General features: G+C 36.4%; 1 protein-coding gene across 1 annotated transcript; it reads left to right on the top strand.

Moving 5' to 3' along the window:
• Window positions 1-9,138: 9,138 nt before the first annotated feature.
• On the top strand, window positions 9,139-13,564 carry RPL22L1 (ribosomal protein L22 like 1). Its single transcript, XM_053710132.1, has 4 exons — window positions 9,139-9,193; window positions 9,389-9,490; window positions 9,792-9,913; window positions 13,384-13,564. The coding sequence occupies exons 1-4, from the start codon at window positions 9,185-9,187 to the stop codon at window positions 13,523-13,525; spliced, it is 375 nt and encodes a 124-aa protein (XP_053566107.1). The 5' UTR covers window positions 9,139-9,184; the 3' UTR covers window positions 13,526-13,564.
• Window positions 13,565-17,464: the final 3,900 nt, after the last annotated feature.

Here is a 17,464-nt window from a genome sequence, read left to right as displayed (position 1 = left end):
CCTCCCATTGTAAAGTATTTCTAAGCAGCATTTTAGTGTTTGTCCTGGGACATCTGCATCGTGCACTCTCATATTATTTCACCAATCGGGTAAAGGAAGCTTACTATGAAATCTCATGAGTTAAGTCAAATCTCATGAGATCACAGTAAGAGTTCATGACCTCAGCACTGCTGATGCTGATTGGCTGCTGTTCATTTCTTTATTTTTATTTTTTTACCTGCAGCTGAGTATAACTTTTTACACAGAACTTACTCTGCTGAGCTGAGGAAATTGTGAGGTAAAATATCTTCCTTTTTTACATAGAGATGCTCAGGTGATATTTTCCTGTCAGCTTTTTACAGTTATACTGCATCAGTTTCAAGTGATTTAGCATGAGTATTATGTCCCTTTAACTTCAATTTGGAACTACGTTAGATGTACATTTTTACTCTCCAGACTGATTTGGTGTAGTACGAAATGGTTTGTTTTCCTATCGTATGCTGCGACATAAGATGCAGGCTTGCCCCTCGCAAGCTTGGCATGTCACAATGTGACCTTCCATTTTAGCTGATCATTAACTTGTGCTGGCTAAAATTGTAGTGTATGTATGTGTGCACACCCCATTTAGCCAAACTTTGGGACTGGAAAAGGTTAGGATTTTGGGATTTGCATATTTAAATGGGGAAAGTTTGGAGAGGGTGAAACAATATAAACATCACACGTGATTTAGGCAATAATTGTTATAATACAGCTTATATATACACCCCTCAGGAAGGTAGTACCAGTATTAAGATCTTTGTTTTAAAGAAATAGATATTGGCATTTTAGAACTCACAAACCCCAATGATAGTCGGTGAAGATTATTCCTTACAGGCAAGGAAAAATAGTAATGTTTTTGATCATTTTTTAAAAAAAGTTTGGATTTGTACCTTTGCATATATAAATATACTTTGCTTGGATAAATTGAGATATCGTGTGAATACATTGTTTACCTGTTCATGTAAATACCATAATATAAAGGTACGGTTTTGCAAATACAGGTACTGGACAAGCTGAAAGCATTGAATAGCTAACCAAAAAGGGTTTGTTTCCCCCTGACTGTAATATACATTCAGTTGCATTAGCAGTATTTCTAAAATGTGCTCGCCCATCCTCCAAATTAAAGTTCCAATATTGTCCCCTTTTAAATATGCTAGTTGCCTAGTATTTATATTTACCCTACTTATTGTCCAAACTAAAGATGGCTGGGTAGTAACTCCATCTTTCTTAGAGCTGATTTGGGATTAAACAGCCAAAGTTAATCCCTCTGAGGGTGTGCACTGTGATTGGAGTTGTACGCACATATACCTCTTGATGAGTCTTTCTCACTATATCCTTATTTGGAGTTGCTGTGGCCTTAAAGGGACAGTCTGGTCCAAAACAAACTGATTATTCAGATAGGCCATGTGATTTTAAACAATTTTCTATCACCAATTTTGCTTTGTTCTCCTGGTATTAGTTGAAAGCTAAATCTAGGAGGTTCATATGCTAATTTGTAGGCCCTTGAAGACCACCTCTTAGCTCTGGGTATTTTGACAATTTTACACTACCAAGGGTGTTCATGTGTGTCATATAGATAACATTAAGCTCACGCATGTGGAGTTCATGGGACCCAGCACTGATTAGCTAAAATGCAAGTCAGTCAAAAGAACTGAAATAAGGGGCAGTTTGCAGAGGCTTAGAGACAAGATAATCGCAGAGATAAAAATGTATTAATATAACGGCTGGTTATGCAAAACTAGGGAAAGGGTAATAAAGGAATTCTTTTAAAACAATAAATATTCTGGTGTAGACTGTCCCTTTTAAAGGGAAAGCAAAGCCAAGATTAAACTCCTGATTCAGAGCAGGGGTTTTCATGCCTCCCTAACAGGCCAGATTTTCAGAGTTTGCTTGGGTGAGAGCATGTTAAATCTGATTTCACCTGTTCTCCAGTTCAGATATCTTGAAAATCTGACTTGTTAGGGAGGCATGAGGACAGGTCGGACAACCTCTGGGATAGATCATGTACTTTTTTTTTAAATTTTAAAAACCCCTCCAATATCTCCTATTTACTTTGCATCTTTTATTGAAAATTATACCTAGATAGGCTCAGGAGCAACAATACACTACTGGGAGCTAGCTGCTGATTGCATATAGGTGCAGCCACCAAAGGATACCAAGAGAATAAAGCAAATAAATCAGAAAGTTGTTTATAATTATATGTGCAAACTGAATCCTGAACGAAAAATTGGGAGATTAAAAATGTTTTTGTAAAGTATTTTTGTTTAAAAATAAAAAGCCTTTGCAAAATAGTTTTATTTTTACACCAGTATGTAATTTGATGGTGTGGGGGGGAGCCATCAGTTTACTTTATCCAGGGCACTACAAACAACCTGCCTAACCCTAGACCAGCTTTTATTGCAGTAAACCACAATACAAATCATGAGAGTATTGCAATGTAATAGAGAAAATGTAATGTCTTTTAAGTAAAAGGTTGTTTGTTTTTTACAAGTAGTATCTCTTGATGTGGGTGTCTTGTTGTAGTAACACTGAATAATTTTGTACTATACAAGTAAAAAAAATAATTGCAGCTTTGAATGTACATTTAAAGTGAAAGTAAATCCTAGCGTTTTACAAACGATTGACTCAGATAAAGGAGCTTTCTACATGAAGTATCTTATACTTCATGAATGTAAGTTCCCCTTTGTTTCAATAGTAAATCCTAGCATTTTACAAACGCTAGGATTTACTGTCACTTTAACCCTTTTGAATAAGCTAAACATATAGTAAAATAATATATTTAATATATATATGAAATAGAGCATATTAATCATTTTAGTGTGAATGAAGAGAAAGCTTGATAAGGATGTGTAGGTCATGAGTTGAGTTAAATAAACATGAAGTCTTTATTTTTTTCTTTCGATGCACCTAAGTTTTTGTCTAGTTTTTAGAGTAACTGCATTTACTTCTGTAGATGATTTCCCTCTCTAGATGTAGAGACCATTAACAATTAATAAGCAAGAATACAGTATTTGCTGCTAAAATTTCAACATTTAATAAAAAAAAAATTTTTTTTTTCATTTACAACAATGAAAAGAGGTGTTTATTTTTTATTACCCAGTTGTTGAAATTATCGGTTATTTGTAGAGCGCCAACAGATTCCACAGCGCTAGTATTTACATTATAAAAAGGGTTATATATGCAATGTTTTAGGATCCCTGCATATTACCACCCTTAGTACAACAGATATACATCAGTTACATCATCATATATTACCAATTACAACGGCATATTTGATATCACCTATAATTAAGCCATGGCAAATTTTCTCAGACTATTGCTTTGTTATATTCAAACCCAGGGGTGATTTTAAGTGTCAATTTTCTAATGTCAGAGCAATTTATTCTCTATTGTAGGACAAGACAAGGATGTCCATTATCCCCGCTTCTTTTTAATCTGGCCCTAGAACCCCTAGCAATATTCTTTATGCAAAAATTGGTAGGGATTAAAGGGACACTGTAACCAAATTTTTTCTTTTGTGATTCAGATAGAGCATGACATTTTAAGCAACTTTCTAATTTACTCCTATTATCAAATTTTCTTCATTCTCTTGGTATCTTTATTTGAACTGCAAGAATGTAAGTTTAGATGCCGGCCCATTTTTGGTGAACAACCTGGGTTGTCCTTGCTGATTGGTGGATAAATTCATCTACCAATAAAAAAGTGCTGTCCAGAGTACTGAAACAAACAAAAAACCTAGATGCCTTCTTTTTCAAATAAAGATAGCAAGAGAACAAAGAAAAATTGCTAATAGGAGTAAATTAGAAAGTTGCTTAAAATTGCATGCTCTATCTGAATCACAAAAGAAAAAATTTGGGTTCAGTGTCCCTTTAATATTGAAGGACATAGAATTATTCAGGCTATCTATGCTGACGATCTTATCTTTGTTCAAAACCTTAATTATAATCTACCTATAATTATGGAGGCCTTAGACTCCTTCCAAGCCTTTACTGGCTTTGCGATTAATAAAGAAAAATCTGAACTCATGTGGCTTACCAAATTGAAAAACTCACCAACAATCCCATTTAAGGAGGCCAAAGCCCATATTACATATCTAGGGATAAAATTCTCATCCAACTCAAAGAGATGGTATAGTTTAAATTTTGTACCAGCTATCATCATTTAAGGAAGACTTAGAGAGGTGGAGGAAACTGCCCTTATCACTCTCAGGCCGAATTCATTTAATCAAAATGGTTTCCCTGCCAAAATGTATCTATATATTCCAGGCTTTACCACTACTATTGTTGAGGAAAGACCAAGAGCTAATTAATAAACAGCCTAGGATAGCGTTCAAGCGATTGTTTGCAAGGAAAGAGGCCGTAGGTATGGCTGTGCCAGATTTTGAACTATATAACATAGCATCTAATCTAAAAAAAATTTGGGGCTGGTTTTCTGATGGGGGTCATTTCACCTTTCCTGAAATAGGAGCCTTAGCAGCCTCTTATGCTCTTAAAGCTTTGACACATATGCCCCGAAATTAATCCCCAGAGAAATAAAAGGGATGTTAATCATAGATCAACCAATACGAGCGTGGCGCAAAATTTGTCTTAGAATAGGGACAAATTATAGAGTGTCACCCTTTTTAACGATCAGAGGTAACCCTGAATTTGAGGAAGGGTACGACTCCGCTAGATTCAATGCATGGTCAGATTTGGGGATAAATTATATCTTGCAGCTTTTTAAAAGAGAAGACAACTCTATTAAAACCTTTGATGATTGTGAATTAGAATTAGTATCTTCCAGGCAGGGAAATTGTCCATATCATACTCATACCAAGCTTTATTAACGATCCAAGAACAAAGTAATGTGAGATACTTGGAACTAAAATGGAATCAATTCTGTAGAAATCAAGTGGAATTAGATCTAATGAAGAATTCAGGGGCCAGGGTGGCAAAAGCGATGAGAGGAGAATACTTTAGGGAACAACAGGTGAAGATTCTTTCCCAATGTTATTACACACCTGCATGGCATGCCCGCTGGGATAAACTTAGTAGGAAGACAGTATGTAATAAATGTAAATATTATGCAGCGGCATGATCCATCTTTTCTGGCTATGCCCAGTTATACAAAGATTTTGGGCCACCAAAATTTTGGAACAATTTTTCCATGTAGATAAATATGCAGTATTTTTCTTGTTGACCCAGGAGGAAGCAGGTCCAAATTATCTATTAATAAACACGGCAGTTTTGATTGGTAGGAAACTCATTAAAATACTGGCAGTCCAGTAAAGAACCTAAGTTCTCTGAATTTAAAAATGGGATAATATATCAAATGTTTTTAGAACAAGCTTCAGTACAGGTACAGATAGATAACAATATTGAGTTTTTTGTTAATAAGTGGGGGACATTCATCAAGACATTAGAACAGGAAACTCAAAAACTGGTCCTTCAACCTTTTAAGAACTCCCTTTTCATACTAGAAGCTAATTTAAGAGGAGAGTGCAATATATTTGAGAGGATATGAGATACGAGTAGGGGGGGGCTTCCTTTTTTTGTTTGTTTGTCTGCATGAATGTTTGTGTGACTTGTACACTGGGTGTACTATTTTCTGAGTTTTGGTCCTGTTTTAGGTTTTATATAGAGGAAATATGCCAAATACAGAACTTGCATTTATTAAAGGGGAAAAGGTGGTTATTTGTATCTTTGAAGTTGGTTATCAGACTTAACAGATTGTGATACCAAAATCTGCATTAATGATGTATTTAATTTGTATGGTATACTGTCTTTTGTATATTTTCAATCACACCTACATACTGCTACTCTGCATTTTCCTTTTCTGTTAAAGCATGTTAATCATTTTTTGGCTAAAATAAAAAATACATACATACACACTAGTGTTCAAAAGTTTGGGGTCACTGGAAATGTACTTGTTTTTTTTTTTTTTTTTAAGAAAAGCATTTTTATTTTATTTTGTCCATTAAATATCAAAATTGATCAGAAATACAGTGTAAACCTTGTTAATGTTGTAAATGACTTGTAGCTGGAAGCAGATGATTTTTTTAAATGGAATATCTACATAGGCGTACAGAGGCTCATCAGCAACCATATGTCCTGTGTTCCAATGGCACGTTGTGTTTGCTAATCCAAGTTTATCATTTAAAAACACTAATTTATCACTTAAAAACCTTTTTGCAATTATGTTAGTACAGCTCAAAACTGTTGTGCTGATTAAAGGGATACTGTACACTAGATTTTTCTTTGCATAAATGTTTTGTAGATATTCAATTTATATAGCCCATCTGGGAGTGCTTTTGTAACTAGGTATAGTTTTGCTGATTTTTTAATAACGTGCTGATTTTCAGACTCCAAACCAAGACACAAGTCTACAGATTCCTGGTTTCATCTTATTGTTCTGTATTTTTATATGCAGGGGAGGGAAGTGTGTCTTTCCTGCTTTCGCTGGGGGTCCCAGCCTATCCTCATCAACAGTGCTAAACTTGGAGCTTCTAAGTAAGTTTTAAAAAAAAGATTTTATACTGGATTTTTAGATAAGTATATGTGCATATTTTTCTTTATAGTAGTAATGTGTGCAATTATATGAAAATTGGTGTACACTGTCCCTTTAAAGAAGCAAACAACTTGGCCTTCATTAGACTAGTTGAGTATCTGGAGCATCAGCAATTGTGGGTTTGATTACAGGCTCAAGAGGGCCAGAAACAAAGAACTTTCTTCTGAAACTTGTCAGTCTATTCTTGTTCTGAGAAATTAAGGCTATGACTTGCGAGAAATTGCCACTAAACTGAAGATCTCGTATGACGACGTGTACTACTTCATTCAAAGAATGGCGCAAACCAGAATAGAAAGAGTGGGAAGCTCCTGTGCACAACTGAGCAAGAGGACAAATACATTAGAGTGTCTTGTTTGAGAAACAGACACCCTTACAGGTCCTCGACTGGCAGCTTTATTAAATAGTACAAGCAAAACACCTGTCTCAACAGTGAAGAGGCTACTCCAGGATGCTGGTCTTCTAGGCAGAGTTGCAAAGAAAAAGCCATATTTCAGAGTGGGCAAAAGAACACAAATACTGGACAGAGAAAGGTTGGAAAGAAAGTGTTATGGACAGGCGACTGAGATTTTTGGATCACAAAGAACATTTGTGAGACGCAGGCCAAATGAAAAGGTGCTGGAGGAGTGCTTGACACCATCTGTTAAGCATGGTGGAGGTAATGTGATGGTCCTGGGGGTGCTTTGTTGGTAGTAAAGTGGGAGATTTATACAGGGTAAAAGGGACCTTGAAGAAGGAAGACTATCAGGCCATTTTGTAATGCCATGCCATACCCTGTGGACAGCGCTTGATTGGAGTTAATTAGCTCCAACAATGACCCAAAGCACAGCTCCAAACTATGCAATAACTACTTAGGGAAGAAGCAGCTGGTATTCTGTCTGAAATGGAGTGGCCAGGTCAGTCACCAGATCTCAATTATTGAGCTGTTGTGGGAGCAGCTTGACCGTATAATACATAAGAAGTGGCCATCAAGTCAATACAACTTGTGGGAGGTGATTCAGGAAGCATGGGGTGAAATCTCTTCACATTACCTCAACAAATTGACAACTGGAATGCCAAAAGTCTGCAAGGCTGTAACTGCTGCACATGGAGGATTCTTTGACGAAAGCAAAGTTGGAAGGACGCAATTATTATTTCACTTAACCCTTTCGATGCACATGAAGAGGCGTTCTTGTAGCTACCTGTAGGTGCATAATGAAGGCCTAAGGCAGGATTCACCGGTAGCTGCTAGGGGGCTGGATGGGGGAGGTTTTTCTAACCCCTCGATCTCGGCACTCATAGCAGTTACAAAGCTCCAAGAACCCTAATTTGAAAGAGAAAAACTTGCTCTTTGAAATGGTCTTGGAGCAGTACTGCAAACCAGCTCATTTAAAATAAAGTAAATGAAACACATAGTGATCTAGTTTGCAATAGTACTGTGTGTGCATCATGAAAAAAAATGTTTATGTCTAGAGACCCCTAATAAAATGTATTTCCCAGTAGACAAGTCCCTCTCTTAAAAAAATATATATTTTCTTTGTATAGTCAGGTGATCACTGTACTACAAGTGCTTTTGTTTCTGTACTACACAACAGGGCCTCTTTAATCTACATTATAACCCCCAAAAGCCTGTATGGTCCCCTATTTCACATGTGGCTACTCTTGATGAAAATTTAGTAAGATGGTCACAGTTACAGCAGTGGTCACTGGGCTATTTTCAATATTATTTAATTAAATCTACCCAAAATGTATTTTTTTTTTACAGTTTTGGTCGCAGCTTTCTCACATGCCATGCATTTTAAATATCAGTATATATATATATATATATATATATATATATATATATATATATACACTTTTTCTTGTAGCAGTATTTAAAGGGGCATTAATCACTAAATAAATGCTAGATAGAATTATTCATTCAAAGAAGAATAGTCTGAAAATAACATGTAGATGTATTTTTTTGGTTTCATTAGTTTTTATTATAACAAATATTGACAAAATAAGTGCAAACTTTTAGGGTCTATAAAGCAATGAGCACTTCCTTATTGTAACTTTCTCTGCTATGACCAATTAGGGAGTAATAAATAGGTCACTACAGTGTGCAGCCAATGGCTATGTAGAATCTACACTTTCATTAAATTTTGAGCAGAATACACTCAAAAGCACAAGTCTGACAGCCCTGTAATTTTGCACTAGTTACAGACAAGTAAGACATTTCAGTGGATGAGTAAAATAATTTGACTTTTTTTTCTATCATTCTAAATTTTCTCTCCTGGTGTGTGTACTATGAACATGTGACATGGTAAAAGAAATTTAGCAACGGATAAATAGTGATCAATAGATAGATCAATATCGACAAAGACTTAAAAACAGTAACATCAGAATTAACGCCTCAACCTTTATATACAAATATATAAAAAAAACTATATCACATTCACAATTACTTTGGCACACGGAGTAACAGCTAAATCACCGCCCTGTCTGACTCAGCAACACGCTGCCCACACTATGGATTCGGAAGTGACATACTGCGGCCTAGTTTACGCCCAGATAACTGCGCCGGTGACGTCGCTACTGATATAAATAAGGGGCGCCCGGCAAGTTGACTTCCTTTTGAAAACTGCAACGCAAGGATTAAACAATGGCGCCTGTGAGTGCTGGGTACAAGCATATGAGCCACATGTGGCATTTGTGTAAAATGCATTTTTGCTAGTTAAGAGTAACGCTTTAAGCAGCAGTTAGTGAGAAAAGAAAATCGTGGTTAGCTGGAAATTAGATTTGCGTATGAATTCGTTATGAAATGGATAAGCGGTGATTGGTTTAATTATTGTAACGTTCTTTTTAGCTAAAAGTCAAGAAGGAGAAGAGATCTAAAAAAGCCGCCTGGCGATTTACCCTGGATCTCACACATCCAGTGGAGGATGGGATATTTGATTCCGTGAATTTCGTAAGTGTTAAATTATTTGTACACTCGAACTGTCACTTAATTACTTACCTGTTTTGTAACTTTAGTTATACCCAAGCAAACTAAATTTTATCTCACGCTTTAGAAAGATAAAGCAAAGTGCTTATTGTAGTTTTAGGCAGTTATACTGTGAGTCTTTACAGCAGCTAGCGAGATAACACCTGGATTGTGCACTATTTTTCAGTGATATGTTTCTAATTTTTTTTGCAACTAGGGTTTCCTTCCCTAGTTTATATCTAGGGTTCTCTTCCCTAGTCTATATCTTTCTGTTTTTTCAAATCAGGAACAGTTCCTAAAGGAAAGAGTGAAGGTAAATGGAAAAACAGGAAATCTTGGGAACATTGTTCACATTGAACGTTTAAAGAACAAAATATCAGTGGTTTCAGAGAAGCAGTTTTCTAAAAGGTAAGGACACTTGGAAGTTTTAAGTTTTATGAAACCTGAAACAAACTTTTCGAGGGTTAAGTCTTTAGACTATTTGCTTTGATTAACCCTTTGGCTGCTAAGCCATTTCCCACCTGGGTGCTAATATTTATTTTTGACATTTTTTGAAAACTTTTTTTAACTTAATTTTTTTTTTTTTTTTTAGACCCCCAAGACTTACACTGTTGGAAAGGTTAAGCGATTACCTTTCCAACAATGGGTCTTGGGGGTATGTAGCTGCTTAGATGCCTGAAATACAGGCTTCTAAGCAGCATGCCCCCTCCTCCTATACTTAACATTATTAAAGGGACAGTCAACACCAGAATTTGTTATTTAAAAAGATAGATAATCCCTTTATTACCCATTCCCCAGTTTTGCAAAACCAACACTGTTATATTAATACACTTTTTACTTCTGTGACTAACTTGTATCTAAGCATCTTCTGCCCGCCCCTAATCACATGACTTTTAGTTATGTATTGACTTGCATTTTAATTTTAGCCAATTAGTGCAGTGTCTGCCACTAGCCACGGGCATGATCACAATGCTATCTATATGGCCTACAAGAGCTAGCTCTCCCTTCTGTGAAAAGTAATAAAATAGAGGCGGCCTTCAAGGGCTTATAAATCATATGTGCTTTCCTAGGTTTGCTTTCAACTAGAATACCAAGAGAACAAAGCAAAATTGTTGATAAAAGTAAATTGGAAAGTTGTTTAAAATGAGTTTTTTTTGGACTTGACTGTCCCTTTAAGTATAAATAAAGTTGCACGGTGACATCACTGCGCATCACGTGAAGCCCCGGCGATGCCTGTCACTCTACAGGCAAGATCGCCGGGGTAGGAGCAGTAAGGAGCCCCCAGATCTCCCTCAAGGTGGGAGAGTGCTCATGATGGCTCTGAGCCGTCATTAGCACCAGAGTGAAACTCTGACGGCTCAGAAGCAGTCATTAGCACTCATTAGCACTCAAAGGGTTAAATAAAACTAAGTTTGGACCGTTATGCTCCCATGCTGCATTAAACTGATTTACACCTACCTGCATTGTGTTCCCAGCACCATGAGCAGTCAAAGGGACCTGAAAAATAAGATTCAGTGTACAATTTTAACTTTCAATTTGTTCTATTAAATGTATTTAGTTCTCGGTTTTCTTTGTTGAAAAGCAGGTAGGAAGGTGTTAGCGTGTGCACTGGGCTGGAGCAATACATGGCAGCCACTTTAGAATGGTTATACATTTGCAAGATCAGTAGATGGCAACTGTTTTCTGCCCTGTCCTCCAGAAATGAGCATAGTACCTATCTAATCAACAAAGAATATCATGGGAACAAGGTCAATTTGCTAGCCTTAAAGGGTCATTAAACCCAAAAAATTTCTTTCATGATTCAGACAGAATACAATTTTGAACAAAATTCTCATTTACTTCAATTATCTGATTTGCTTCATTCTCTTTAGATATCAGTTGCTGAAGAAATAGCAATGCACATGGGTGAGCCAATCGCACGAGGCATCTATGTGGAGCTACTGAGCCTATCTAGATATGCTTTTCAGCAAAGGATATCAAGAGAATGAAGAAAATTAGCTAATAAAAGTAAATTAAAAAGTTAAAAAAATTGCATTCTCTATCTGAATCATGAGAGAAAATTGGGGTTCATTTAATTCTATCAAGCATAAAACTTAAATATTGTAGGTTTCATGATTCTCTAATGAATGCACACAGGTCTTGTGTGTTGGAAAAGCATAACTGAAAGGGCGATTTCACTAGAAACTACCTTGCAAAGTAAGGTGGAATTGCAACTATGCACATTTCAATATCCCTTTAACATATAAAACATGTAGCAGTGAGACCCTAGTTCTGGCAAGTAAACTGCATGTGCCCAAAAAGTAGGGGTTAGTAGCCATCTATTGTATCTTTTAATACTTACCATGATTACTCAGCCTTCATACTAACCTACTTTCCCCGCTATCTGATTGGTTAAAACTGCAGTGGACCGAACTAATCCATTAGTGCTGCTTTAAAAAGGACATGTAAAGCGCCAATATCTTATGAATTTCACTTTTGTGTATATAGTGATGCACTGAAATGAACATCCTGAACCGAAACTGAAAATTCAGGATGCCCTTGGCTGAAAATTCCGGGGGGGGCGGTTAATGTCTATATAAAGTCTACTGTAAACATGTTTTCTTTGGCAACTATTTTTAAAATATATTTAGTGTTTTTGCATGATTAGACTAATGAATTAATCTGAATTGAAAAATGGCAAGCAATTTTTTTTTTTTTTATTGAAAGTAACTCTAAAACTGGACAAAAATATCTTAAAACAGTAATGCTACTCAATTTTACCAAGAAAAAACTAGGCATTAACCGAATAAACATGCTATTTTTCGCCAAAAGTTTCTGGGACCAAAATTTCGGTGCATCCCTACACTATTAAATATCAATGCACTGTGTTTTTTATTTAGTTCTATGTAACAATCAGCTTTAACAGGGTTTTTTTTTTTTTTTTTACCAATTATCCAAATAAAGTATATTCCTAGAAAACTATTGTATGCAAAACATTAAGTCAGATAATGAGCTCTCAAACCACAGCTCTAGGCTAGTATCAAATTTGAAATATGCTACACAATTTTACCGAAAATAAAAGGCATATAACCAAAAATGTAATTTTCGGCCGAAATTTCAGTGTAACCCTAGTTATGTAGCGGGGTACCCGATAACTGCTGGTTAACTTGATAAATGTTAAGTCCTAGTATTAAGCTTTGTAGTTATCTTAAAGGGACACTGAACCCAAAAAAAATTCTTGTGATTCAGATAGAGCATGCAACTTTGTAATTTACTTAATTTTTATTCGTTCTCTTGCTATCTTTATTTGAAAAGAAGGCATCAGCTTGTTTTGGCTCATGACTCTGTACAGCACTTTTTTATTAGTGGATAAATTTATCCACCAATCAGCAAGAACAGCCCAGGTTGTTCAAAAATGGGCCGGTATCTTAACTTACGTTCTTGCATTTCAAATAGTTACCAAGAGAATGAAGAACATTTGATAATAGGACTAAATTAGAAAGTTGCTTAAAATGTCATGCTATTTCTGAATCATGGAAAAAAAATTGGGTTGTGTCCCTTTAACCACATACTTGTGTATAAAGCAGATGTTGAAGCACTGATAATGGCACGAGTGATGTTAGACATTTCCTATAGTGCTAACTATGTTGTATGCTCTTTAAAGTGAGTACTGAAGAAATAACTTGAAACACTTGTAAATATACTGCATTAGTGCTTCTAGTAGTGTGTTTTTTGTCTCTTCCAGGTATCACAATTGTATGGTTCTCTTGTCAATTACAGCATACATAATTTATTCAGCATTTCCTGTCTACTTGGGTTACATATTACTGTGGTCTTTAAAACATGTAACAGCTAGAAATGTACTGACTTAAATTTACTTGTACCTTTATTTTTTTTAGGTACCTGAAATACCTTACAAAGAAGTATCTCAAGAAAAACAACTTGCGTGACTGGCTACGTGTGGTTGCATCTGACAAGGAGACCTATGAGCTCAGATACTTCCAGATCAGTCAAGATGAGGAGTCTGAAACTGAAGAATAAAGTGGATTTTTTTTATCCAATAAACAGTTAATAAATTTACATGCTTGTCTTCTTCTACTTTGTAATTTCTATTTGTTGGTGTTTCACTTTGCTTTTTAAAATCAAGCAAATACTGAGAATTTGTCATGTGAACAATGTCACCTGTCTGGTTTTAGTTCAGTTTGCTATGGAAACTGACTGTATAAAAGGACAGTCTCCAAAAATTGTATTTAAAGGGACAGTAAACCTAAAAAATGTTATATAATTCTGCACATAGTGCACAATTATTTAACCTTATTTTAGTGTTATTGTTATAAACCCTTTTATTGCCTTTGAATTTTTTTAAAATATGCCAGTTTTTCAGACCCGTTCTGAGCGGGTCTGTGTTTTTTAAACAGCGCGTCGGGCCAGCTGTATAGTCACAGCCCGGCCCAACCGCGCCATAACACCTAAGTGCACCTCGCTCCTGCTGTCAGACAGAGCAGGAGCGAGCTGCACTTAGTGTTATGGCGTGGTCGGGCCATGCTGTGACTATACAGCTGGCCCGATGCGATGTTTAATAAAAACAGACCCGCTCAGCAGAGTACAGAGAGCGGGTCTGAAAAACAGGCATATTTTAAAAAAATTCAAAGGCAATAAAAGGGTTTATAACAATAACACTAAAATCTCATAATTCTGCATTAATGCAGAATTATATAACTTTATTTTTTAGGTTTACTGACACTTTAAAAGATGATACAGTTATTACTCATTCCCCAGTTTTACATATTCAACATGGTTATATTAATATACTTTTCACCTCTGATTTCTGCAGACTGCCCCCTTATTTAAAGAGACACAAACACCAAATTTTTCTCTTATGGTATAGATAGAGAATACAATTTTAAATCATTCAAATTTCTATGTTTCATTCTTTAGGTATCCTTTGTTGCAGATATAGCAATGCACATGGACAAGCCAATCACATGAGGCATCTAGGTGCAGCTACTGAGTATATTAGATATTCTTTTCAACAAAGGTTATCAAGAGAATTAATCAAATTAGATAATATAAGTAAATTGGAAGTTTTTAAAAAAAATCATGATTTATAAAGAGAATGCAAAGGAAAAAAGTTTCATGTCACCTTAAGTTTTTCTGACAGACTTGCATTTTAGCCAATCAGTGACTCGTATAACTCCAAGGGAGTGAGCACAATGTTACCTATATGGCACGCATGAACTAGCTGTCTTAATACAGATAAGAGACAGCCTTAAAGGGCTTAGAAATTAGCATATGAGCCTTATGTTTAGCGTTCAACAAAGACCAAAAGAACAGCACATTTGATAATAAAAGTAAATTGGAAAGTTGTTTAAAGTTGCATGCTCTATTTGAAACATGAAAGTTTAATTTTAACTAGACTCCCTTTAAATTATTTAGATGGAAAGGTGAAAATTTGTTCACAGTAATGCTAAGTATTCCAATTTACACCTTTTTAAATAATGAAAGTACACTTCTTTTTTTAAAAGAGCAAATCCGCTACTCAACAAAGCAACCTTTAAAACTGCTGTTTAGAATTACACATTTTAGGGTAAAAAGGCCTTTAAAGGGACAATAACGACTGAAGACGTACCCTGTACGTCGACGGCTAAACTGAGCGCTGGAAGCGATCGAGATCGCTTCCAGACGCTCCAACAGTATTGCAGCGATATCCTGCAATACTGTGCCGGGACCAGATTGATCACTCCCCCCTCAAGTGATCCTTTCTGGTTTTGCTGCATGTGTAGCAGAGCATCGGAAGCGATCGGACAGGCTTCTGATGCTCTACTTGTGTGCTAAGTGCCTCAGTTGGTCGAGGCACTTAGTAACAAAACAAAAAAAAATTAGAAATAAAGTTTTTTTTTATTATAAAATAAAAGCCCCATGAGGCTTCCAAGATGGCGATGCCCAGTGCATCATGGGGCCTGTGGGGGTGTCCCTAGCCTGCCTCATAGGGGCAAGCTAGGGTCACCCAATCTGAGCCTTCCACACACAAAAAAAATTGTATAATATAATATCCCATTTGATCATGTCAATTATTGTAAATATTGACTGATCAGTGTGGATCAACCTCTCTTCACTTGCGATTTTGTTGGAGAGAGACCTGTGTTTAGGAGAGAGGAATTTATTTATTAAAAATTGAGAGACCCAAAGGCTCTTTTCAGAGCCATTAACCTCTATCTTGCCAGTTATCACTATAAATCACTGGCAGTAGCATAGCTGTACTTTTTTGATGTCTGCATTTTTTTAGGGGTTAATTTTGTTGTAATTTTTTGAGAGACCCAAAGGCTCTTTTCAGAGCCATTAACCCCTAGCTTGCCAGTGATCGCTATAAATCACTGGCAGTAGCATAGTTGTACTTCTTTGCTGTCTGTGCATTTTTTAAGGGGTTATTTTTTTGTTGTAATTTTTTGAGACCCAAAGGCTCTTTTCAGAGCCATTTAGTTATTTAATTTAAATTTTTTTAGTAATTTTTTTTTCTGTGACTGATACAATAATTTCACAAAACATATAGTGCTGAGGAGGAGTATGCCGTTCTTGCGTCAGAGTCAGATGCCTCTATGTCTGACTCGGACCCCAATTTTGACCCTGCCATATGCTCAGATACATCATTAGATGCAGTCTCAACTAATAGTGATATATTTGTGGCTACTAGCCCCCCTGCCAGAAGGAGGCGTGTTGCTGCCATTACCACTGAAGAGTGGGTAATGCCTCATCTCCAGAGATATCCCACTCTTCATAGCAAATCCTGGCATAAATATAGATGTTTCAGGTTTTAACCCTGGAGGTGTTTCTGGGTGATGATGTATTGGGGAACATTGTCGCCCAAACTAATTTATATGCCCATCAGTGGAGGCTCCTCTATAGGAGCACTTGAGCATGTGAACCCCCTGACCCTGCTGAACCCCCTGGCCCTGCTGAACAAAAAAAAAATAGTGAGAAATAAAAAAAAAAAATTAAATTTTTAAACCTTTTTGTATGTAATACAATTTTAAACCTGTTTGGCTCAATAAATAAATAAAAATCCTCCAGGCTCCACTGCAGTGCTGTGTACCTAAAAAAACAAAAATTGCCGTTTTTACGTCTATTGCACAGCATGTGCGATACATAGAAGTATAGGCAAAATCCCTTTCCATTGACTGCAGCGCCGCCTACAGCCCATAGGCTTGCTAACCGCACAGCTCTTAGTGTGCAAGTGAGAGCCAGCTGTCACGTGACACTCGCACACTAAGAGTTGTGTGTGTGCTGATGGGTGGAGCTGTGATGACAGCTTTCAAGTCCCGGACTCTGTTGATTGGGGAGAAGAGATCAGTAATGATGTGATTGGATAGGCTGGCTGTCAGTTTCCCGGCTATGTTTCCAGATTGTGCAAGGGAAAATCTGATTCTATATAGTGGCTGGCTGTGCAATAACTGGGAGAAGAGCAAACAAACATATCTGTGTGTGTGTGATGGCATATGTACCCCTCTGGTTGGCTACGAGTCAGACCACCATGTTGGTTGCCTGCCCTACGGACGCAGAAAGTCCTGGCATTTTATAGGTATGTTTGATCTGACATCCTGTCTAAGTATTCCCTGCAATATATGTTGTTAGTTCTTTTGCATATTTGATACCAAATTTTTATGTCCTGTAGAGACTGCCTATGTAACACCATGTGTCTGCTGTTTCCTCTCTGTAAAGTATGTTTCATGAAGATGCCTCACGTGTTAAAAAAATTAATACAGCGAAAAAGTGTTCAGTGACTAAAGTGTCTGCTGTTCACACTTCCTTTTAGTGACATGTTTAAACTGACTTAAATAGAAATGGATGTTCTATTGATAATTGCTTTAAACAAAAAATAATAAATAAATAAAAAAAAAAAAATATATATATATATATATATATAAACCTAGTTCATCCCTTGTGAACCCCCATTTGAATAGCCCACGAGCCGCCACTGATGCC

The sequence above is a fragment of the Bombina bombina genome, chromosome 4, assembly GCF_027579735.1.
Source record: "Bombina bombina isolate aBomBom1 chromosome 4, aBomBom1.pri, whole genome shotgun sequence".
Lineage (NCBI taxonomy): Eukaryota > Metazoa > Chordata > Amphibia > Anura > Bombinatoridae > Bombina > Bombina bombina.
The sequence above is the reverse complement of the archived record's forward strand: the minus strand, read 5'-3'. Positions and strand labels throughout refer to the sequence as shown.